General features: G+C 45.9%; 1 protein-coding gene across 1 annotated transcript in view; it reads left to right on the plus strand.

The window, feature by feature from the left end:
- The window catches only part of TDP1 (tyrosyl-DNA phosphodiesterase 1), a 207,973-nt gene that overhangs the window by 145,909 nt on the left and 36,410 nt on the right, over positions 1 to 25,654 (plus strand). The window contains exon 15 of the mRNA XM_089661659.1: positions 24,905 to 25,019. Coding sequence (XP_089517785.1) covers positions 24,905 to 25,019 — 115 coding nt within the window. The remainder of the gene's footprint in view (positions 1 to 24,904; positions 25,020 to 25,654) is intronic.

The raw sequence follows: 25,654 nt of genomic DNA on the forward strand, positions 1-25,654 counted from the left end.
GAATAAAGGGGACTTAACTTTGAATATATAAGATCAGCCGTGATACACTTCCACAGCCCGCACTACCTTTTGGCCACCACCAGATGGAGACTCCACTCCAATCCAGCTGGTTGACCACACACACCGGCAGGTACAAATCTTACATACAATCTGGTGCACTGATTAGAGTTGAGGACCAGCTCAGCAATTACACACCCTTCTAGAGTCCCTCCAGCTTTTCTACAGCTTGAACCCCGGTGTTAATCACCCTTCCACTGTCACCCCCCCCCACCCCCCTGCACCAGACACACCACAAAAGGTAGCCTGCCACCACCCAACAGTTTATCCGCAGAACGGTCTGCTGGGACACCCCACACACACAGATCTCCATCTGGCCGATCTGTTACCTTTTACAATCTGCACGCAATCTGCCCACACACAGTGCAATTGCATACAGATTGGCAATGAGCTTGACCAAGCATTTAAAGGCACTAAAATACAATACAATCTAATACAATCTAATCTCTCCAGAGATATGAGCCCATGCTTAAATACACAGAAGTCACTAATTAATTTTAAGATTTAATTTCCCGAAAGTGGGCAGTGCATAAAATATGTACAAAAGATAAAAAGTTACAGAAATACAAAAAATACAAGAAGACACACAAATGACTATTCACTATAAAATATAAAGGGAATAAAACAGAATAAAACTTTTACCAAGATCTATCTTGCGACTGGAGCAAGTCAGAGCGTCAGCAATCTGTCAGTCAAATCGAACCGGCTCCATACGAATCACAAATGTCCCAATGCCCGGGTACTCCTTTTATGGGGATATGGACGTAGGTGGGACACTAGTCCTTGGCCAATTGACCATGGGGGGCTGCTCCTGTATCTGCCCACAGGATGTTCTGGATGCTGACCTGCCCAAGTTCAATCGAACTAAGGCCGGCTTGAAACACCAAGTCAGGAATTGGATTTCCGTCATCAGCGCATCGGCCCGATCGCGACAGTACCAAACACCATTAGACTGTCGCAATCCAGCACCACCTAACCATTTCCTGCATTTTTCTGGCCTTCTGCCTAAACCACAAATAAGATTTTTAGTGCCAATGTAGCCTACAGAATGCCCTACAAGAAGGGAGCATGTTCATCTCTTTACAACTAAGATTTTAGCTTTTATGAGAGATGAAACATTCCCCTTTTGATGTATGGATATACTCCTTTTAGAGCTTCCAATGTCAGGCAGACAACCTGTCTGGGGCCACTTCCTCCAAACCGGTTTCACCAGAAGGTGACAACCTTATTAACACAAAGGTGTCATATCCCAGAAGCTGGGCTTTTCAGCCTAATTGATGCTAATTGATGACCACTGTCTGAGTACCTCATTTCCCCAATGACAAGGACTGAATATACATCCTTAATGACAATGGAATGTCCCTACAGAATATACATCCTTAATGACAATGGAATGTCCCTACAGAATATACATCCTTAATGACAATGGAATGTCCCTACAGAATATACATCCTTAATGACAATGGAATGTCCCTACAGTTACGATTACATATTGCTACTGATCACATCTTATCTACTCAAATCTGTACATTTATGTCACGTGCACTTTACATCATTCACATGTACGTTACAATCACATCTTCCAGAGAGTGTTGAGCTGATGCTCCCCATCCTTGGGGTTGACATGCCCCCTTGAGCCGCATTAGTAGTGACGGCACTGGTCCTGTGCATTCGTCTGCTGCTGGAGGCAAGCTCTGTCAATCACACCTAAATAGCTATTTGTCTCCTACCAAGCAGGGTGGTTGAACATATAGTTACATAGTTAGTCTGGCTGAAAAAAAGAGAAAAGTCCATCCAGTTCAACCATTAAAAAAAAAGAAAAGAAAAAGTTATCCTATGCCCACAGTTGATCCAGAGGAAGGCAAAAAAAAAAGACAAAGTCCATCCAGTTCAACCATTAAGAAAAAAAAAGTTATAATCCTACACCCACAGTTGATCCAGAGGAAGGAAACAAACCCAGCAAAGCACGATCCAATTTGCACCTGCAGGGAAAAAAATTCCTTCCTGATCCCCCGAGAGGCAATCAGATATTCCCTGGATCAACTTTCCCTATAAATGTTATATCCAGTTATATTCTGTGTATCCAAGAAAGAATCCAGGACTTTCCTACAGCAATCCACTGAGCTGGCCACAACCAACTCTGGAGGGAGTCTATTCCACATTCTCACAGCTCTCACTGTGAAGAAACCTTTCCGTGTTTGGAGAGTAAATCTCTTTTCCTCCAGACGTAAAGAGCCCCCCTTGTCCTCTGTGATGACCTCAGGGGGAATAACTACACCGAGTTCACTATATGAACCACTGATGTATTTATACATGGAGATCATATCCCCCCTTATGTATTATACATGGAGATCATATCCCCCCCTTATGTATTATACATGGAGATCATATCCCCCCTTATGTATTATACATGGTGATCATATCCCCCCTTATGTATTATACATGGTGATAATATCCCCCCCTTATGTATTATACATGGAGGTCACATCCCCCCTTATGTATTATACATGGAGATCACATCCCCCCTTATGTATTATACATGGAGATCATATCCCCCCCTTATGTATTACACATGGAGATCATATCCCCCTCATGTATTATACATGGAGATCATATCCCCCTTATGTATTATACATGGAGATCATATCCCCCCTTATGTAATATACATGGAGATCATATCCCCCCTTATGTATTATACATGGAGATCATATCCCCCCTTATGTATTATACATGGAGATCATATCCCCCCTTATGTATTATACATGGAGATTATATCCCCCCTTATGTATTATACATGGAGATCATATCCCCCCTTATGTATTATGCATGGAGGTCATATCCCCCCTTATGTATTATACATGGAGGTCATATCCCCCCTTATGTATTATACATGGAGATCGTATCCCCCCTTATGTATTATACATGGAGATCGTATCCCCCCTTATGTATGATGGGGGGCACAGTCTCTGATGGGGGTGCTGCTTATGATGGAGTGCGGCTTTGAATGAGTGCAGAGCAGTTAAACACAGCACTTTAATTATGCCTTCTCTACTTTCACAGGTAACTGCATTTATCTGCTACCTCCACTCTTAACCAGACAAACGCATTGACTCCTGCTGTTCTTCTCTGGGTAACTGCATTTATCTGCTACCTCCACTCTTAACCAGACAAACGCATTGACTCCTGCTGTTCTTCTCTGGGTAACTGCATTTATCTGCTACCTCCACTCTTAACCAGACAAACGCATTGACTCCTGCTGTTCTTCTCTGGGTAACTGCATTTATCTGCTACCTCCACTCTTAACCAGACAAACGCATTGACTCCTGCTGTTCTTCTCTGGGTAACTGCATTTATCTGCTACCTCCACTCTTAACCAGACAAACGCATTGACTCCTGCTGTTCTTCTCTGGGTAACTGCATTTATCTGCTACCTCCACTCTTAACCAGACAAACGCATTGACTCCTGTTAAATTCTCAACAAATGTTGTAATTATATCTGTGTATCTGTTGACTTGTCCTCACCTCTAGGCGCACTCAGGTTTATGACTGTGGCCTGGTTCCTAAGAAACATCCCCCCTTATTCATGTGAGCCTTATCAGCTTCTAATTGGGGCGGAGTTGAATGCTCATTTGAGCATCTCCCTATAAATTTAGTTCAGCTCATGGGGGAGATCTCTGATGGGGGGCACAGTCTCTGATGGGGGTGCTGCTTATGATGGAGTGCGGCTTTGAATGAGTGCAGAGCAGTTAAACTCAGCAGTTGAACTAAAGCAGGAGAACTTAAGCAGCAGGAAGACACAACAACAGCAAGAAACTCTACTGCATGCTGGACAGACTGCAAGGAAACACACTGGGAAATATCTTTTACATACCTGAGTCCCACTCCGTGTACCTTTTTATATAATACACCCCTCTTCTCCTCTTCATACTACTATCCTCTGTTCCCAAATCTCATTTCTTTACCCCTCTGCTCCACCCCAAAAAATTGTACATCTACCCCTCATTGCTATCATCTCCCTACTATTGCTTTCATCACCTCCCCAAAATGCCTCTTCCACTCCTCCTTCTCATTTTCCTCTCCTCTGTTCCCAAAATCCATTCACTATATCCCTCTGCTCCTCCCAAACATTTGTATATTGTGCCCTCACTGCTTCCCTCACCCCTCTATGGCACCTACCACCTCCTCCTATTACTCCGCTCTCCCACTGACCCAAACACCTCCACTAGTAGTTTCTCACGCTCCTGCACATCCCGCTCCCATGCCACCTTTCTCACCCTTCTCCTCCTCATAACCGCGGGGGACATCTCCCCGAATCCTGGCCCTCCACCACCTCCCTTACCCGCACAAAACCCTCCCGCCTCCACGTCCTGCCGCAACCCCCGCAACTTAGTATCTGTCCCCCTGCTCCCTAAAATCTCCCCCCCGTTTTCATGTGCACTCCTGAACGCCCGATCGGTGTGCAACAAGCTTACCGCCATCCATGACCTCTTTGTTTCCCGCTCCCTCAACCTCCTGGCGATTACGGAAACCTGGATCCAGCCCACTGACTCTACCTCCCCTGCTGCACTCTCCTACGGCGGTCTCACCTGGACCCACTCACCCAGGCCCAACGGTCGTAAAGGTGGTGGGGTTGGCCTGCTCCTGTCACCGCTGAGCACCTTCCGAGTCCTCCCAAACCCCCCCTCCCTATCCTTCTCCTCCTTCGAGGCCCACTGCGTCCGACTATTCTCCCCAACCCCCCTAAAGATTGCTGTGATATACCGGCCTCCTGGATCCATACCCCGCTTCCTGGAAGACTTCTCCTCCTGGCTACCCTTCTTCCTCTCCTCTGAGCTACCCACTATCATCCTTGGGGATTTCAACATCCCTGTCAACCTCGACAACCCGGACACAGCCCGTCTCCTCCACTTAACCTCCTCCTTTGCACTTGCACAGTGCATACAATCCACCACCCACTCCGACGGTAATATCCTTGATCTTGTCTTCTCCAACCGCTGCGCTCCCCACAACCTCACTAACACCCCCTTCCCTCTCTCTGACCACAACCTGATTACCTTCTCTATCTCCTCATCCTCCAATGCCTACCCCTCCAAATGTCACACTACTACCAGCCGTAACCTCCGCAACCTTAACCCTGCCTCCCTCCACTCCGCAGTTGATCAACTCCATGACCACATCCTCCCCCTGTCCTGCCCCGACTTGGCTATGACCGCCTACAACAATGCGCTGTCAACAGCCCTTGACTCACTAGCGCCTTTAACCACACGCAACATCAGACCCCGACCGCTCCAGCCCTGGCAGACTGATCACACCAAAACCCTCAAACGACACAGTCGTGCCCTGGAGCGACTATGGCGCAAAACCAAATCCCAACAAGCCTTCACCCGATACAAATCTGCCTTCCACACCTACACCTCCTCCCTCCATACTGCCAAACAAGCCTACTTCCTGACCCTCATCAAGGCCCTCTCCTCCAATCCTCGCCGACTCTTCTCCACCTTCAACTCTCTACTCTCGCCACCCCCACCTCCACCCAGCACCTCACTCACTGCCCTTGAGATTGCCAATCACTTCAAAAACAAGATTGACACAATTCGCAAGGACATTGCCGCAACTCACACGCCTTCTCAACCCGTCCCCTCTCACACAGCTACCCCCTCATCCCCCCTCCCCCTCGACATAACCCACAGGGACTTCGTCGCTGCTCAAACTCCCTCCAACCCCCTTCCCCCTCACTCAGCTACCCCCTCTACACCCCTCTCCCACGGCCCCACCACTGCTCTGACCTCCTCTCCCACCCCACCCTACATTCCTCATACTGAAGCTCCCCCAACACTCCGCACCTTTGACCTTACTACCATCGAAGAAGTCTCCAAGATCCTCTCTGATGCCCGCCTCACCACCTGCCCCCTTGACCCTATCCCCTCACAACTCCTACAACCTCCCTCCCCCTCCATCCTACGCTCCCTCACTTACATCTTCAATCTCTCCCTCTCCTCCGGCACTTTCCCTTCCCCTCTGAAACATGCACACATCACCCCCATACTTAAAAAGCCCTCCCTGGACCCCAATGACCCGAACAACCTCAGACCCATCTCCCTGCTCCCATTTACATCTAAACTCCTCGAGCGCCTAGTCTACACCCGCCTATGCTCTCACCTCAACGACAACAACCTCCTCGATCCCCTACAGTCCGGCTTCCGTCCCCTACACTCCACCGAAACTGCCTTACTCAAACTCTCCAACGACCTGCTAACCGCCAAAGCTAATGGCCACTATTCAGTGCTCCTACTCCTTGACCTCTCTGCGGCCTTCGACACAGTCGACCACCCCCTCCTCCTCAAAAAACTACACTCCCTCGGCCTCAGAGATTCTGCTCTCTCCTGGCTCTCATCCTACCTGTCACAACGCTCTTTCAGCGTTACCTATAATGCCACCACCTCCCTCTCACTCCCCCTCTCTGTTGGGGTCCCTCAAGGCTCTGTCCTCGGGCCCCTTCTCTTCTCCATCTACACCTCCTCCTTTGGCCAACTCATACACTCTCACGGCTTCAACTACCACCTCTATGCCGACGACACACAAATCTATCTCTCAACCCCCCACCTCACCCCCTCGGTCTCCACCCGAATCACACACCTGTTGAGCGACATATCAGACTGGATGTCGCTCCACTTCCTTAAACTGAACCTCTCCAAAACCGAGTTTCTTGTCTTCCCCCCAGCCCGGACACCACCCCCCATTGACTTCTCCATCATGTCCAACAACGCCACCATCAATCCCGCCCCGCAGGCCAGAGTACTTGGTGTCATTTTGGACTCCAACCTATCCTTCCAGCCCCAAGTCCACTCTTTAACAAACTCGTGCAGACTCCACCTCCGCAACATCGCCAAAATCCGCACGTTCCTAACTCCAGAAACCACTAAACAGCTCATCCACTCCCTCATCATATCACGACTCGACTACTGCAACTCCCTCCTCACTGGCCTGCCTCGCCGCTGGCTATCCCCGCTTCAGTCCATCCTGAATACGGCTGCCAGACTCATTCACCTTTCCAACCGCTCCGTTTCCGCCACCCCCCTCTGCCAATCCCTCCACTGGCTTCCGATTGCGCAACGGATCAAATTCAAAATCCTAACGCTGACGTACAAAGCTGTCCACCATACTGCCCCGAACTACATCTCTGACCTAATATCCAAGTACCGCCCAACACGCACACTCCGCTCCTCACAAGACCTCCTTCTCTCTAGTTCCCTGGTCTCCTCCTCCCATGCCTGCCTCCAGGACTTCTCCAGGGTGTCACCCATCCTCTGGAACTCCCTGCCCCAACCCATCAGATTATCACCTACTCTCCTCTCCTTTAGGCGCACCCTGAAAACCCATCTCTTCAGGGAAGCCTACCCCACCCCCTGCTAACTTGCCGACCTCCTCCACTCTTCCTACCACTCCATCCCCCACAGCTATCTCCTCCTGTGCCACCATCCCCTCCCTCCTAGATTGTAAGCTTGAAAGAGCAGGGCCCTCGATACCCTCATGTTTTGCATTGTATTGGTATTGTTCTGTCACATGTTCTGTCCCCCTTTATAATGTACAGCGCTGAGCGAACTATTGGCGCTTTATAAATATTGTATAATAATAATAATAATGTATTATACATGGAGATCATATCCCTCCTTATGTATTATACATGGAGATCATATCCCCCCCTTATGTATTATACATGGTGATCATATCCCCCCTTATGTATTATACATGGTGATCATATCCCCCCCTTATGTATTATACATGGAGATCATATCCCCCCTTATGTATTATACATGGAGATCATATCCCCCCTTATGTATTATACATGGAGATCATATCCCCCCTTATGTATTATACATGGAGATCATATCCCCCCCTTATGTATTATATATGGAGATCATATCCCCCCTTATGTATTATACATGGTGATCATATCCCCCCCTTATGTATTATACATGGAGATCATATCCCCCCTTATGTATTATACATGGAGATCATATCCCCCCTTATGTATTATACATGGAGATCATATCCCCCCTTATGTATTATACATGGAGATCATATCCCCCCTTATGTATTATACATGGAGATCATATCCCCCCCTTATGTATTATATATGGAGATCATATCTCCCCCCCTTATGTATTATACATGGAGATCATATCCCCCCTTATGTATTATACATGGAGATCATATCCCCCCTTATGTATTATACATGGATATCATATCCCCCCTTAATCTCCTCTTCTCAGTAGAGAATACATTCAGTTCCTCTAATCTGTCCTCATAGCTGATCTCCTCCATGCCTCTTATCAGTTTGGTTGCCCTTCTCTGTACTTTCTCCAGTTCCCTAATTTTCTTTTTGTGAATTTTGAGCCCAAAACTGAACTGCATATTCCAGATGAGGTGTTACTAATGATTTGTATCGGGAGGATTGATATCTCTCTCTCTCTCTGGAGTCTATACCTCTTTTAAAACAAGAGAGGATTTTGCTCGCATTAGAACCCGCAGCTTGGCATTGCTGCCATTATTAAGCTTGTGATCTACCAGAACCCCCAGATTCTTCTCCACTATTAATTCCCCCAGTTGTACTCCCCCTAGTATGAATGAACAATGTTGGAGGAAATGGGGGGGCAAGCAGCTGACCACTCCATCTCCGCATCCACAGCAGCTGTCAAAAGAGACAAAGTGCTATATGGTACTCCTCTACAACCAATAGGACTGCGGGCCTCAGGGTGCAAAAGACTCCACTGCGTCTGGTTTGCTTGCATACTAGGAAGCTTTTGCACGCCAAAAGCGGAAGATAAACACAGCAGTCCCACCTAAACACTGCCCCCGACTCACGTGTTTTGCCCCTCCAAAGAGTCTTGGTCACAGAGATGGGCGTCAGGGAGATACATACATGTATATAGACAAGGCAGTACATTGTGCGCATGCTTGCTGCCAGAGATGAGCATTATCAATCACACCTAATTAGCGCTTTGCTTCCTATGGAGCAGAGTGGTCAAACAGCGATGGAGGAAATGGGGAGGGGACAAGCTGTTGACCATTCTTGCTCAGCATCCATAGAAGCGATCCCAACAGTGCTGTATGGTAGAGTTGGTGTTTCTCAACCGGGGTGGCATTTGGTTTCCCCTGGGGTGCTGCAAGGCTGCCCTGGATCAGCATCCTGAGTTGCCATGATGTGGGCAGACCATCCAGCAACCAATGGCTCTGTGATGGGGGGATGTGTGATTTTGGAGCTCTGTGATGGGCGGTCTGTATGATTAGGGGGCTTTGTAATGAAGAGACTGTGGTAATGGAGGGACTCCATAGTTGTAGGGGTGACTGATCTATGGGGGTGGGGAGCAGTGATGTTATGGGGTATCTCTGGCATCAAAAGGTGACGCTGATGTGATGGGGGGGACCTGTATTCAAATAATTCTTTTTTTTTTTTTTTTTTTGATGCGTCACTTTTGATATATTTTTTTTTTCTGCGGTTTTGATATATGCTGGTCTGATTATGTATGATTTGTTGTGATTTTTCTCTGTTTTTTTTTTTTTACTTTTATCCCAAGTAGACATACGTTTTTTGTATATATTATTTAATTTTGATTATTTACAAATGTGGTTTCTTAGCCCATATCCTCTTGGGATATTTACTCGCTTTTATCTGTGTTTGTGTATGTTATTTAATTTTTCATTTTACTTTTCATTTATATATTTTTCATAATTATTTTTATCCATTATTCTTTTTTTCTTTCTTTGTTTCTTTTTTCCTTCCACTTCGCTTTCCTTTTTTCTTTTCCTCCATTCTTGTTGTTCCCTAAAATTACTGTTTTTGATACAATGGTTTTCTGTGTTTTGTTACAATGTTTGTCGGTGTATCCTCAGGATTCAGGAGTGCTGATTAGGACAGGTGTTCTTTATTACCGTATTTGCCGGCGTATAAGACGACTTTTTGACCCTTGAAAATCTTCTCAAAAGTCGGGGGTCGTCTTATACGCCGGTACACATGTTAGGGGGGCTGCGGCATTAAGTACAGGGGTTTGCAGGGGCTGATGTCTCTTACCTGGATCCAGTCCCACGACGATCCGGTCCAGGAAGCGCGGCGTCTCCTTCAGTTCAGCCACTGGATGTTCGTGCGGCTGCTCGGCTCCACCTCCTCACCGGTGATTGGCCGCCAGAACTGTAGCTCAGGAAAGGCACACAGGCGGCCAATCACCGGCGAGGGGGCGGAGCCGAGCGGCCCCGCGAAAATTGAGTGCCGGAGCAGCAGGTAAGTGTTCTGTGTAGAGGTGCTGCTGCAACCACATATGCTGGCTGCAGCAGCACCATACGAGAACAGGGTCAGCAAGTCTCAGTGGGAGGAATAGTGCCCCATCATTGGTGTCACTGATACCAATGATGGGGCACTATTCCTCCCACTGACACCAACGATGGGGCACTATTCCTCCCCCCCACTGACACCAATGATGGGGCACTATTCCACCCCCCACTGACACCAATGATGGGGCACTATTCCACCCCTCACTGACACCAATGATGGGACACCATTCCTCCCACTGACATCAATGATGGGGCACTATTCCTCCCACTGACACCAATGATGGGGCACCTATTCCCCCCACTGACACCAATGATGGGGCACTATTCCTCCCACTGATACCAATGATGGGGCACTATTCCTGCCACTGACACCAATGATGGGGCACTATTCCTGCCACTGACACCAATGATGGGGCACTATTCCTCCCACTGACACCAATGATGGGGCACCTATTCCCCCCACTGACACCAATGATGGGGCACTATTCCTCCCACTGATACCAATGATGGGGCACTATTCCTGCCACTGATACCAATGATGGGGCACTATTCCTCCCACTGACACCAATGATGGGGCACTGTTCCTCCCACTGACACCAATGATGGAGCACTATTCCTCCACTGATACTAATGATAGGGCACTATTCCTGCCACTAATGCCAATGATGGGGCACTATTCCTGCCACTGACATCAATGATGGGGCACTATTCCTCCCACTGACACCAATGATGGGGCACTATTCCTCCCACTGACACCAAGGAAGGGGCACTATTCCTCCCACTGATACCAATGATGGGGCACTATTCCTCCCACTGATACCAATGATGGGGCACTATTCCTCCCATTGATACCAATGATGGGGCACTATTCCTCCCACTGACATCAATGATGGGGCACTATTCCTCCCACTGACATCAATGATGGGGCACTATTCCTCCCACTGACATCAATGATGGGGCATTATTCCTCCCACTGACACCAATGATGGGGCACTATTCCTCCCACTGACACCAAGGAAGGGGCACTATTCCTCCCACTGATACCAATGATGGGGCACAATTCCTCCCACTGACACCAATGATGGGGCACTATTCCTCCCACTGACACCAATGATGGGGCACTATTCCTCCCACTGATACCAATGATGGGGCACTATTCCTCCCACTGACACCAATGATGGGGCACTATTCCTCCCACTGACACCAATGATGGGGCACTATTCCTCCCACTGACATCAATGATGGGGCACTATTCCTCCCACTGGTGTGCATTGGAAGAGGGGTAGTCTTATACGGCGAGTATAGCCCAAACACTACATTTTAGCAGGAAAAGTAGGGGGGTCGTCTTATACGCCGGCAAATACGGTAACTAATACCTATATAAGGCCGGCCATACATGGGTCGAAAATCAAATAAGTAAACAGTGCAGAACTAAAAACTGCGATAGACAGTATAAAATTGAATAGAATAATCAGAGTTCAATGTAAACAGTCTGTGTGATTATAAAGTGCCAGGTGACTTGGTAAAATTCAATTGATGTTGAATGAAAAGACTTGGCTCACAATTGACAATCCTATTCATCCCAGAGGCGTTCAGTAGGGCTGAGGTCAGGGCTCTGTGCAGGACACTTGAGTTCCTCCACACCAAACTGGTCAAACCATGTCTTTATGGAGCTGGTATTTTGTGCTGGGGCACCGTCACACTAAAACATGTTCTTTTGACCCAATATGAGTTTGCTTTAATGTGTTATTAACCTCCCTGGCGGTATTCCCGAGTGTAGCTCGGGGTAAAATGTCAGTACCAAAAGCGGTAACCCCCCCGAGCTACACTCGGGCTTACCATGTGGCGTTGCTCAGGGATTCCCTGCAGAACTTACCTTGTCCTTCGCTCCCGCGATGTGTCCCCTGCAGCGTCCCCGGCCATCTCCTCCGGCCGATGCCGGCATCTGGCTTCTGTGTTCCGGTCCCTGTGATGTCGGGACGTACGGGCGCCGCCAGCGGCGGGAAATTTGAAAATTTTAAAAGTCATTTTTTTCCAAACAAATTTTACATAGTAAAACATTGCTGTTTCAACCCATTTCACGTACATATTGTCCCGAGTGCTTTGTCCTGTCCCCTGTCTGCATTTTGTCTGTTCTTTCTGCCTGGAAACTGAGAAACGTCCATGGCGTCCAAAAAGTGTCCCTTTACGTCAAAAGTGGTTTTAGACCGGCTAGAGAACAGCGATAGGAAATCAGAACCACTTGCAGAATTGAGTGATAATGATTGGTGGGGGAAATTCCTCATCAGACACTGAAAACGATTCTGCGACTGAGCTCAGCGATGTGCGAACTTGGCGCTCTATTTCACATTTCAGTGTTTTTGGTTTGATTATATTATTAAATTAAATTTATTATTATTATTATATTATTATTTATTAAATTATAATTTTGTGTTTCAAATTTTATCATATCGGGATGTTTAATAGACTCTTGTTCGGACAGATTTCAGTAAGTTATTCCTAAAAATTACAGACCTACAATAAAAAAAACTGCATATTTCCATGCAAAATAATGGTACCGCTTTCAGCACCAAAAATCTGAAATAATCAGACCGCCAGGGAGGTTAACACCTCAAAGTGAAATGTGATTTATAGCAGAGCATCACGGCCCTTCCAATGTTTCATTTTTGCTTTCTATCTGCCTCCTGTCACCTCTTTGCATTCTTTCTTCTACGTTTCAATCTTGAGGATGGCTACACTGCCACGTGGCCATGGAGCCCCATCATCACCGCGCTATGTGAGCACTTCAGCCTGGGACAGGACAAGGATGCACTTTGTTATCATGGCACTAGGGATGTGGGCAGTTATGTGACCATTATGTACACGAGGGTCCCATTACACACATCCATTTTGACTAGGAATGCCTTTTCTTTGACATAGAATACTTTTCAAGAGCCTTTTATATATAAAACTTGTACAAGGAGCTTTTTCATTTTTCATCCAGGTCTTGATGAAGGGGCATTGTTTGGCCCCCGAAATGCATTGGCTACATCTCAATGTTACCAACAATAAATGATGGGCTCTTAAAGTGATCATAAAGAATTGTTTAAAAAAAAAATGTGTGTGTGTATGTGTATATATATATATATATTTTTTTTAATATCCATTTATTTATATATATATATATATATATATATTTTTTTTTTTTTAATATATATTTATATATATATATATATATATATATATAAAAAACAAACCTGTTTATACTTACCTGCTCTGTGCAATGGCTTTGCACAGAGCAGCCTCAATGCTCCTCCCCACTGCCGAATGCCCCCATAGCAAGCGACTTGTTATGGGGGTGCTGGTGCGGGCTCGCTCAAGAGCCAGCTCTGTGTGTCCATAAGCCACACAGAGCATGTCATGGCCCCGCCTTCCCTGCTCCCTCCTCACTGGCTTTGATTGACAGATGCAGGAGCACCCATTGTTGTGTCTGAGCTAATGAGGAGGGAGAGAGCCTCTGCTCTCAGGCAAATTGCTGGATCAAGATCTAACTCAAGTAAGTATAAGGGTGGACGAGCTGCACTCATTTTTTTTTTTTTTTTTTTTTTTTAACCGTAAAGTGATTCTAAAGGTTAGTTTTTTTGGTTTTAGAAAAAATAATAAACTTGTTATACTTACCTGCTGTGTGCATTGGTTTTGCATAGAGTAGCCTGGATCCTCCTTCTCAGGTCCCCTGATGGTGCTCCTGGCCCCTCCCTCCTGTCCAGTGCCCCCACAGCAAGCAACTTGCTATGGGGGCACCCTCTGCTCCGCGTGTCTATTCACACACGAAGCCGCTGCTTGGCCCCGCCCCCTCTCTCTCCTCATTGGCTTGCTGGCTCCTGTTTCTGTCTCAGCGAATAGGGGAGAGGGAGTCCCGGGCTAGCCGAGACTCCAGTGCACATCGCTGTATTGTGAGGGGGCTTAGGTGAGTATTATGGGGGGGCTGGAGGTTATAGAAGTTATGAAGGTCAAAAGCCTTCAGCCTTTACAACCACTTTAATGCAACGAATGCATTAAAGTAAAAAAAAAAAATGTAGGTTTTAGAAGATGACCAGCTGTTTCTATATCCCTGTGTGACCATTATGTGACATCTGCAGTATGTCCCTTCAGCCTGGGACAGAGGCGCATCCCCTCCCTCCTAGATTGTAAGCTCCCAGGATCAGGGCCCTCCTAACCCTCTTGTATTGAACGGTATTGTTGCTGTATTGTCTCCCATTGTATTGTAAAGCGCTGAGCAAACTGTTGGCGCCATAAATCCTGTATAATAATATACGCTGTGTTATCACTTGCGATGAGGGATCATGTATTCCTATAGTGAGTAGTCTTTTGACCATCGTATTGCATCTACATTGCATGTTCCCCGCGATCCCGCAGCTCAAGAAAGCAGCATTCAGCCGTAAGGGGAGGGGAGGGTCACTGTTATGACAACAGAACATAAGAAATTGAAAACTTATTCAGAAAAAAATGCTTGATGATGAAAGTATCCTTGTTGAAAGTGAATAATTTAAAGCAAAAAAAAAAAACACCGGGGGGGGGGGGGGGAGTTGTTAATCCTTTAATAACACTTTTTATAATCCAAATGTTACAGCTTGCACACCATCTGCCTTCCTCAATATATATATTTTTTTTTTTTTTTAAATAAGAGAATTCTTTTAATGTAATGGTTGTAGAAGAATACATAACTTCACAAAAGGTCTTAGATTGTACTTTGAAATGCATGCTGGGAAATAAAGTGTGTCCTCTGATGGCCAGTCACCAAACTGCAGAGATGATACACAGGAGACATACAGTACATATAAGATCTACTTTCATACCAATGCGCTCTTCTCCCGATTCTATGAATATCCAATATTTATATTTACTCGGTTTCAGCGCCGATTGAAATGTGTCATCTCCAGATAATACATTCTGATATTTCCTCCTCACTTCGGAGAATTCTTCTGGTTTGAAGGCTTAATTAAAACTGGTTTTATGTTCAGACATCTGTTATGTGGCAGGGAAGAGTCCATAATGAGTTTCTTTTCAGATTTCGGAATGCACTTTATTTATAGGTTTATTAAATGAGACCGTGCCAAGATATAACGCACACAGCAGTCAATCGGGGTTCAGATCTTAGAACGCTGGTTTCTGATTGGTTACCGTGCTTGCCTCTTTGCTTTAACCACTTCCAGACCGGACACTTTTACCCCCTTCCTGACCAGGGCAATTTTCAGCTTTCAGCGCTTTCACACTTTGAATGACAATTGCGCGGTCATGCAACACTGTACCCAATTGAATTTTTTACCATTTTTTTGAGACAGATAAAGCTTTATTTTGGTGGTATTTATTCACCGCTGGGATTTTTATTTTTTTTGCTATGTAAATGAAAATGTCAAAAAATTTTGAAAAAAAGTGTTTTTTTTTTTTTTAATTTTGCAAATAAATAATATTTCATCATAAATCTTTGCCAAAATTTATTCCGTTATCTTTTTAGTAAAAAAAAAAATCCAAATTAGTTTTTAACCAAAAATTATAATTTTTAAACATTTTTCTTTACATTTTTTTTATTTTTTTATATTATTTTTTATTTTTACATACTGTCTCCCTAGCAGTACAGTGTCAGCATGGTGACACTGTACTACTTGTGGGGGGTGATGAAGATTTTTTTTTTTTACACTGATTGCTTTTACACCCATATAGGATGTAAAAGCAATAATTTCTCTCTCTCTCTCTGTCTGCATTCTTGCACTCATTGAGAAGCACTGAGTGAGCTGTGATTGGTCACAGCTTGTCACATGGTACAAGGCTGTTGTGAATAGCCTTGTACCATGTGACCTCTGTGATCATTCACAGATTTCACACGTAGTAAGCAATGATGTCACAAGTGACATCTTGCTTACTACTTTGCATGTGATCACTGATTGGCCAATCAGTGATCACATGATCGGGACCTCGTACAGAGGTCCCGTCTGACGATCGGTGTTTCACTGTTTATAAGCAGGGTGCGGGAAGTGGTTAAAGCTGAACTCTAGGCTATATTAAAGATACATTAAAAAAAAAATCTGTTTGTTTATTTTCTTGTTGTCTGTTTGAAATTCACTAATAAACAAGCACACACCCACGCAGGGGCGGCATGGAACGACTAGCATACATGCATGGAGTTATCCTGTATAACATAAAACACAAACACGTGTGGCCCAGGGTTCAGTGCTCAATATCAATAAAAGCAGAATAAATCACAGGAGGAAAAAATATCAATCGGTGGATGAAAGATGCATCTTAATGTAACTCTGTATTCATCAATACATCATTAACTAGTTCCAGACTTTGGATGTGCTACACATGTCCAAAATACTTCTTCATTGACGCGTGTAGCACGCCCAATCTCTCTGCCCTTGTCACGTACCTGATTGGAGACTGAAATGACGAGGTCGGCCTCACTTGTGCCACTAGCCCTGACCCCACTGGAAGTGGAACAGAGGGTGTCTAGGGACCAGGGGGACAAGAGCGCCAGCAGATGTTGTTTGCAGCTCTTGCAGCTGGAGACTTTGGAAGACTGATGAACTTCCGATTCAGGAACAGTAGCGATGTGCAGAGCTGGTATGGTAGACCGCCAGGCGTGCACCAGAGCAAGGCAGGAAGCTGGGATGGGAGACATGTCATAGGAATAGCCGGGGTCATCAACGGGCGGACAGCGAGGTACCAAATCATAAGCAAGCCAAAATCAGGAACAGAGCTGAGGTCAGGAACTGTCAGGGCTCCGGGTATGACCAGAGGTGTGTGGACTGACACAGGGAAACGCAGGCTTCAGAAATGGTATAAACAATATAATTTATTAAGACTAACAATACAAAACGCAGTGCAAAACTAAACATAAACACAGTGCAAACAAACCAAACCACCCACCGATAACAATACATACAATACAAGAGTAGTCAGGCAGGCCGGGTCAGTAGCAAACGGGCAAACTGAGTACCAGGAACAGGCGGGACAGTGGTCGGGGTCACAAGCTGGGTTCAGTAACTCACGGGCAGCGCGGTACAGAGGGTCGGGCAGAGAATGGTCAGGGTCACAAGCCAGGGATCAAGCAGGAGAAGTCAGCTGAGGTCAGGATCAGGCAGGGTCGGCAACAAGTCAGACAGGAACAGGAATACAGGATACAAGATACAGGGACCCATGGAAGCACACACCAAGGCCCTGACTGTGAGTCTGGCCATTCCTTAAATACAACCTCTGCAATCAGCTTCAGGTGTTTGGCTGACTGCCGGGGTGAGTCTCTGATTGCTGAGAGCACCCTCTGGCCAGCCCTGGTACTGCAGCCCACAAGGCAGGTGAGTCCCACCATTATTGGCAAGTCCATTCCTGACAGGAACGAGTATCAAGCAGGCGAGGAATCAAGAGTTAGGTCAGGAACAAGCCGAGTCAGCACCAAAGGAATCATACAGGAACACAGCAGGACATGGGGGACAGCTGAAGACCAGTCAGCACTAAGCACAGACAGAGGCATCCTTTAAATAGTCCGTCTGGTGCCAAGATTCGCCATGCATGCGCGATCGCGCACGTCTGGTCACTATTCTCCGGATATTTCCTTGCGCATGCGCATTTCTATTTGCCAGCCGTCTCACAGGAATTCCCTTGACACTATATTAAAGCTACATTAGAAAAAAAAACCTGTTTATTAGTGATTTTCAAACAGACATCAAGAAAATAAACAAACAAGCATACACCCACGCAGGGGCGGCATGGAACGACTAGTATACATGCATGGAGTATTCCTGTATAACATAAAACACAAACATGTGTGGCCTAGGGTTCACCCTTTGAGGACCAAGGGACGTATTTGTCCCATGTTTTTAATTGCCTGTATCATCTGATTAAGAACTTAAAATACTTCTTTTTTTTTTTCAAAATATTATTTCTTATCAACAAATGGATCTATCTTTTTGCCAGTTATTTCATGAAATGGCTTAGTTACAGCAACTGAAGTGTACGAACTTTAAAAAATTGATTCTTTTGGCGTTCTGTAATCTTATGGTCCTCAAAGGGTTAATAACAGTAAATGCAGAATAAATCACAGGAGGGAAAAATATCAATCGGTGGATGAAAGATACATTTTAATGTAGCTCTGTATTCATCAATACATCATTAACTAGTTCCAGACTTTGTGTCAGGGCAGGGCTGTGGAACGGACAGGTAGGCCTAGTGGCAGGGTAACGCACTGGCTGACGACAACCACCACCAACAGACTGAAGTCCCTCAGGGCGCGGAGTCTAAGTCCCAGGCTGCCCTTCACCAGGGCCCCTGATGGTGGGGATGGACTTGACGCAACCAGGGACCAGGTCGCGGCCCCCGAGACACCCCAGCTGCGGTAATGGCCGCCGCCAATGGCGTGTAGTTGGTGAGAATGACAATAGCGTAGTCAGACAAGCCGGGTAAATAACAACGGGACAAAACAGTACAGAACAGTAGACAGAGAATCACAGGTCACGGGCCGGGTTCAGCAACAGAAGGTCAGATCAAAGGGAAACGCAGAGAATGGTCTTAGTCACAAGCCGAGTCAGAATACCAGAAGAGTCACGAGCGTATACACAGAGCTGTAGCAAGACAAAGACACAAGACACAAGTGCAAAGAGCATGTGCAGATCCCAGGCTTATATGTACTCAGCCACACCCCTCTGGGGGATGGACCTCAGAGACCTGAAGGCATAAAAGATTCCCATCATGCTCAGCAGAAATCCAAGATGGATGCTAGCACATGGAGTAACATAACCTCTGGGAAAAGGTAGGACCTTGACACTTTGGACGTGCTACACATGTCCAAAACACTTCATCATTGTACACAGGACCTGTGTAGCACGCCCAATCTCTCTGCCCTGCTTCGAGGACCCTCCCTCCCAGTATACAGCAATTTCCAGCTTTGGTTATTCAAAACTGGCATTCATGTATACCCAGAGAAAGTATTGGCAGCTGTAAGCAGTCTGCGTTTATAACTAGCACTGCTCAGATGTGAATATACAAAGATACAAAGGTAACAATAATAACATGTTGTTTCTTTTGTATCATTCTGTTCATTTATCTGCAGATCAAAGGAATGAACTTATTAGATCTGTAAATGTCAGTTACAGAAACCTGACAAGTAGAAAAAGAATTGTTTGTTTGCCAGTTTTTTAATAAAATGTTCCTTTGTTTAACCTCATTAACCCTTAGTTTACTCTAATCCTTCCTAATTAACGTATTCTCTTTCTCCCTTCAACTATTATTTTCCTTCTGATTTTTTTCTGTTTATTAACTATTAACATTTAGACTATTTTTACACATGTAACATATATTTACACTTTTCCCATTTAACCACTTGAGCTCCAAAAGGTTTTGCTCCCTTCATGATCATGACAGGCGGTTTTTTTTTTTTGCTATTCGGCACTGCGCTGCTTTAACTGGCCATTGCACGGTCATGCAAAACTGTACCTTTGGGTAATTTATGTTTTATCATATAAAGAAAAATGGAATTTTAAAAAACGCACATCGCTGCACTCTGTAGAGAGCCCTGTGTTTGCCAACATGGATTGTCTCCTGTCATTTGCTGAGCCAATCAGCGGGTTTCAGCCATAAATCATTCTCCGGGACCTGCTGATGGGCATGTGCTGCAGCAAATGACAGCACAGCCAGGGTGGTGGGCGTGCACTCCCTCTACCTGAAAGAGCCGGATTATGTACGTGATCCAACGCAGGGGGGGCTGCTCTGCCGCAGTAGAGTTGTTGCAGGCAGCCAGGAAATGGTTAAAAACAGCATAAAATTTAAAAAAAAAAAAACAACAGCTTTGTTTCATTTGTAAATAACTTTGCAATGCTTTGTACCAGAATCATAATTTTAGGGTCATTTTTAAATAGGACACATTGCAGAATAAAATGCAAATTTTTATGTGCAGTAACACAATTTATTTTTAAACAAACACTGCTTAAAAAGAAAAAATAAGTGCGTTTTGTTTAATTTAATTGTGTTGTATTGTTTAAGGACAATCATTGTTGCAAGACAATAACATGAAAAGAAAGCCTTGTTTGTCCTTAAAAACAATATATGTACAGAGCCTTGGAAAAGTGTTCTTACGCCTTGAAATTTTCCACATTTTGTCATGTTACGACCAAAAACGTCAATGTATTTTATTGGGATTTGATGTGATAGACCAGTGGTCGGCAAGCCGCGGCTCTTTACACACTTTAATGCGGCTCTTCTGTGTGCCGGGCGCCCGTTCCCCTCCCTCCTCTCGGGCGGCCGCCCCAAAAGTCAGGACTCTGCAGCTAGCCCAGCAATGGGCAAACTACAGCCCGGCGGACCTTTTAATCCGGCCCGCGGAGCGTGGCAAACATTGGCTGTCAGGATGTAGGCGGGGCAGCGTGACGAACTCCTCTCCTCTCACAGTCCGCCCTGAAGACCGGAACGGCGCGGGAACACGGCGAGAGGAACGCGCGGAGCAAAGGTAAGTGAATTGACACAATATGGGGAATGAATTACTATGGGGGATGAATTACTATAGGGGGGATGAATTACTATGGGGGAGGAATTACTATATGGGGGATGTATTACTATATGGGGGATGAATTACTATGTGGGGGATGAATTACTATGTGGGGGATGAATTACTATGTGGGGGATGAATTACTATGTGGGGGATGAATTACTATAGGGGGGATGAATTACTATAGGGGGGATGAATTACTATAGGGGGGATGAATTACTATAGGGGGGATGAATTACTATGTGGGGGATAAATTACTATATGGGGGATGAATTACACTATGGGGGATGAATTACTATATGGGGGATTAATTACTATGGGGGATGAATTACTATATGGGGGATGAATTACTATGGGGGATGAATTACTATATGGGGGATGTATTTTCAGTTTTAAAAATGTGGCTCTCAAAATAAATTTCAATCGTGGTTTTGGCGAGATTTGGCTCAGTTGAAAAAAAAGGTTGCCCACCACTGTGATAGACCAACACAAAGTGGCACATAATTGTGAAGTGGAAGGAAAATGATAAATGGTTTTCAAAAATGTTTACAAATAAATATCTGAAAGTGTGGTGTGCCTTTGTATTCAGCCCCCTTTACTCTGATACCCCTAACTAAAATCTAGTGGAACCAATTGCCTTCAGAAGTCACCTAATTAGTAAATAGAGTCCCCCTGTGTGTCATGTGATCTCAGTATAAATACAGCTGTTCTGTGAAGCCCTCAGAGATTTGTTGGAGATCATTAGTGAACAAACAGCATCATGAAGGCCACATAACACACCAGGTAGGTCAGGGATAAAGTTGTGGAGAAATTTAAATGGGGTTAGGTGTTAAAAAATATCCCAAGCTTTGAGCATCTCATGGCGCACTGTTCCATGCATCATCTAAAAATGGAAGGAGTACGGCACAACTGCAAACCTATCAAGACATGGCCATGCACCTAAACTGACAGGCCGGGCAAGGAGAGCATTCATCAGTGAAGCCGCGTGCTCCTGGGCACCGCGCGCACAGGCCGGGAATCGGGGAGGATGTTTATAAATGGCCACCCGCTCCTGCAATGCTCCCAACCGGCCGTTTATATACAAGGGCCGGACGGGAAGTGGTTAAACCATTCTTGAACACAGGTCACAGTGGCACTCTGACCGGTCTGCGGATACACAGCCCCATACACAACAAACTACAATGCTCTCACACCTTTCTATCGGAACCAGCAGTAACATTTTCAGCAATTTGAGCCACAGTAGCTCTTCTATTAGATCAGACTTAACAGGCCAGCCTTCATTCCGCATGTGCATCAATGAGCCTTGGCCACCTACAACCCTGTCACTGGTTTTCCTTCCTTGGACCTCTTTTGGTCGGTTCTGACCACTGCAGGCTGGGAACATCCCACAAGAGCTGCAGTTCTGGAGTTGCTCTGACCCAGTTGTCTAGCCTTGTCACAGTTTCTCAAATCCTTACACTTACCCATTTTTTCCTCTTTAACTAGTTGCCGACCGCAGATAGCCGAATGACGGCTACATTGCGGCCGGCCAGTTCTGGGTGGACGTCATATGACGTCCTCCCAGAAAGCGCTCTCGGGGGCGCGCACCCGGCGATCTCCGTGATCGCTGTGTCCTACGGACACAGCTGATCACGTGATGTGGTAAAAGGCCAATCACAGCGGCCTTTTACCACGTGATCAGCCGTGTCCAATGACACGCTGATCAGAGGGAAATGCAAGTGCCGGTTCTCGGCTGCACTTTCCTCACGCTGTCAGATCGTGAGGAAGGTACTGCCGAGAACCGGCAGTTGTCAGAGCAGGGATCGGCACCGATCATCAGGGCACTGATGATCAGTGCCTTGATGATCGGTGCCCAGCAGTGCCACCCACAAGTTCCGCCCACCTGTGCCCAGCAGTGCGCCCACTAGCTCCGCCCACCTGTGCCCAGCAGAGCACCCACCTGTGCCCAGCAGTGCACCCACCTGTGCCACTCTGCAGTGTCACACACCTGTGCCCAGAATTGCCACCTACCTGTGCCCAGCAGTGCCACCCACCAGTGCCATCCACCTGTGCCCACCAGTGCCACCCACCTGTGCCCGCCCACCAGTGCAGCCCAGCAGTGCTACTAGTCAGTGCCACCAGCCAGTGCCTAGGAGTGATGCCAGTCAGTACCGTCTATCAGTACCCATCATCAGTGTCGCCTATCAGTGCCGCCTATCCGTGACACCTCATTAGTGCTGCCTATCAGTGCCGCCTATCCGTGCCACCTCATTAGTACTGCCTATCAGTGCCCTTTAGTGCTGCCTATCAGTGCCCATCAGTGCAGCCTCATCAACGCACATCAGTGAAGGAGAAAAATTACCTGTTTGAAAAATTTTATAATAGAAACAAAGAAACTTTTTTTTTTTTTCAATTTTTTTGTTTATAGCGCAAAAAGTAAAGCGCCCAGTGGCGATTAAATACCACCAAAAGAAAGCTCTATTTGTGAGAAAAAAATGATCAAAATTTCATATGGGTACAATGTTGCATGACCGCGCAATTGTCAATCAAAGTGTGGCAGCGCTGAAAGCTGAAAATTGGCCTGGTAAATAAGGGGGTATAAGTGCCTGGGGGGCGAGGGGTTAAACACATCAACTTCAGGGACATGATGTTTACTTGCTGCCTAATATAGCTCACTGACATTCAGATGCCATTGTAATGAGATAATCAGTGTTATTCACCTAACCTGTTAGTGGTAATAGTTATAGCAAAGGCTATTATATCCACCAGTGGTCTCCTACCAGTTGCTGGAATAAAATATACGCAGGACTAATAGAAACATATAACAAAGATGTAATCATCATCATAAAGTAATTCAAATTTCCTTCTGAGACCATGGGGGTGCAAGGTGTCCTAGCTGAAATTTAGGTTGTGCCATAGTATACTTTTCCTGTATATAGTGGCTTCCTACCACCTTAACAGCAACCTGCAAAAGGCATCTAATGCAGTGGACAATAAACTCTGAATTTCATGTGAAATGGTCACATATAGCAAAGGATTGTCGAATGTCGCCCCATCCTATGCAAGAGGCCTGTGAAGAGGCGTTTGTCTACACAAAAACACTGCTGCAATGGCATGTTTGCCTGTGGTTTAGGCAAGGGGTCTCCACACTTTCTAGACAAGGGGCCAATTTATTGCCCTTCAGACTTTAGGGGGACTGGACTGTGGCTAGTGGGAGTAGACAATGCCCTGGTATCAGTAGGAGTAAATAATGCCACATGTAGTGGGAGGAATAGTGCCCCATAATTGGTATCAGTGGGTGGAAACGTGCCCCATCATTGGTATCAGTGGGAGGAATAGTGCCCATCACTGGTGTCAGTAGGAGGAATAGTGCCCCATCATTGGTATCAGTGGGAGGAATAGTGCCCCATCATTGGTGTCAGTGGGAGGAATAGCGCTCCATCGTTGGTGTCAGTGGGAGGAATAGTGCCCCATCATTGGTATCAGTGGGAGGAATAGTGCCCCATCATTGGTATCAGTGGGAGGAATAGTGCCCCATCATTGGTGTCAGTGGGAGGAAACGTGCCCCATCATTGGTATCAGTGGGAGGAATAGTGCCCCATCATTGGTGTCAATGGGAGGAATAGTGCCCCATCATTGGTATCAGTGGGTGGAAAAGTGCCCCATCATTGGTATCAGTGGGTGGAAAAGTGCCCCATTGTTGGTGTCAGTAGCAAGAATTATGCCCCCATGTTGGTGCCAGTAGGAGGGGCTGGATAAAGGCAAACAAAGGGCCGCATTTTGGAGACCACTAGTCGTAGATATATTGATGATATATTCATGCAAATAGTATTTAAAAAATGAGCAGTGCATGTTTTTGTTACTACAGCTCTCCTACACTACTTCTTTTCAGCTGCAAACTAACCTCAATCTTTTAGGTTGAATGACCGCCACTGTCTTTAACCCACTTCCTCTGATTCCAGGCTGTCATGGACCCGCCCCCAGCCTGTGAATGGACAGTTTCTGAAACACTATCTTTCTCTGCAGGGCTTCGACAATGGAACATTCCAGGTTAAGGTCAATGTCTATGCCAGTAACAAAGACTCAAATGGAACATTCCCAGTGCCTTATGATCTACCTCCAGAACGCTATACGGGTAAAGGTAGGTGATGTCAATAATATAGTCATGCCTTAGAATATCGTTTTTACGTTTCATGTTTTTTTAATGACCCTTTAACAGGTCTTTAAAGTGGTAGTAAACCACCCAAAAAAAAAAAACATAATAACGGACCCCCTGCAGATTTAGGTCATAATGTACTAGTGTGCACCACATACTAGTAGATTATGACAGACCTACCTGTATACGGAGACCTCTAGCGTCCCGCTGTCCTGGCTCCCCGGCTCCGCCATCTTCACCCTGTCTTCCTTACTGGTTCATGGGCTCCAGCAGTATGAATGGGCGGAGCCGCGATAACATCACTCCCACGCATGTGCATGGGACCCCTTTGCTGCAGCATGCAGCTCTGAAGGTCCAGCATGCTTGGCCACCCTTTCAGAACGCATGCACTGGTGACACTGTGTGAATATCTCCTAAACACTGAAAGTTTAGAAGATATTCGCTGTAGGTACAGGTAAGTGTTATTACAGGCTTACCTATGGGTACAACTTAGAGTGCTCTTTACTTCCACTTTATTGTCCCTCTCCAAGGGTAGGGTTTAAAGGCAGCCCAGTCTGAACTGGGCCATGTGACTGGACTGTACATGTGATTTCCATCTCATTTCAATCATGAAGAGCAAA

Source organism: Staurois parvus, unplaced genomic scaffold, assembly GCF_062004578.1.
Source record: "Staurois parvus isolate SC_StPar_1 unplaced genomic scaffold, SC_StPar_1.0 ptg001362l, whole genome shotgun sequence".
NCBI lineage: Eukaryota > Metazoa > Chordata > Amphibia > Anura > Ranidae > Staurois > Staurois parvus.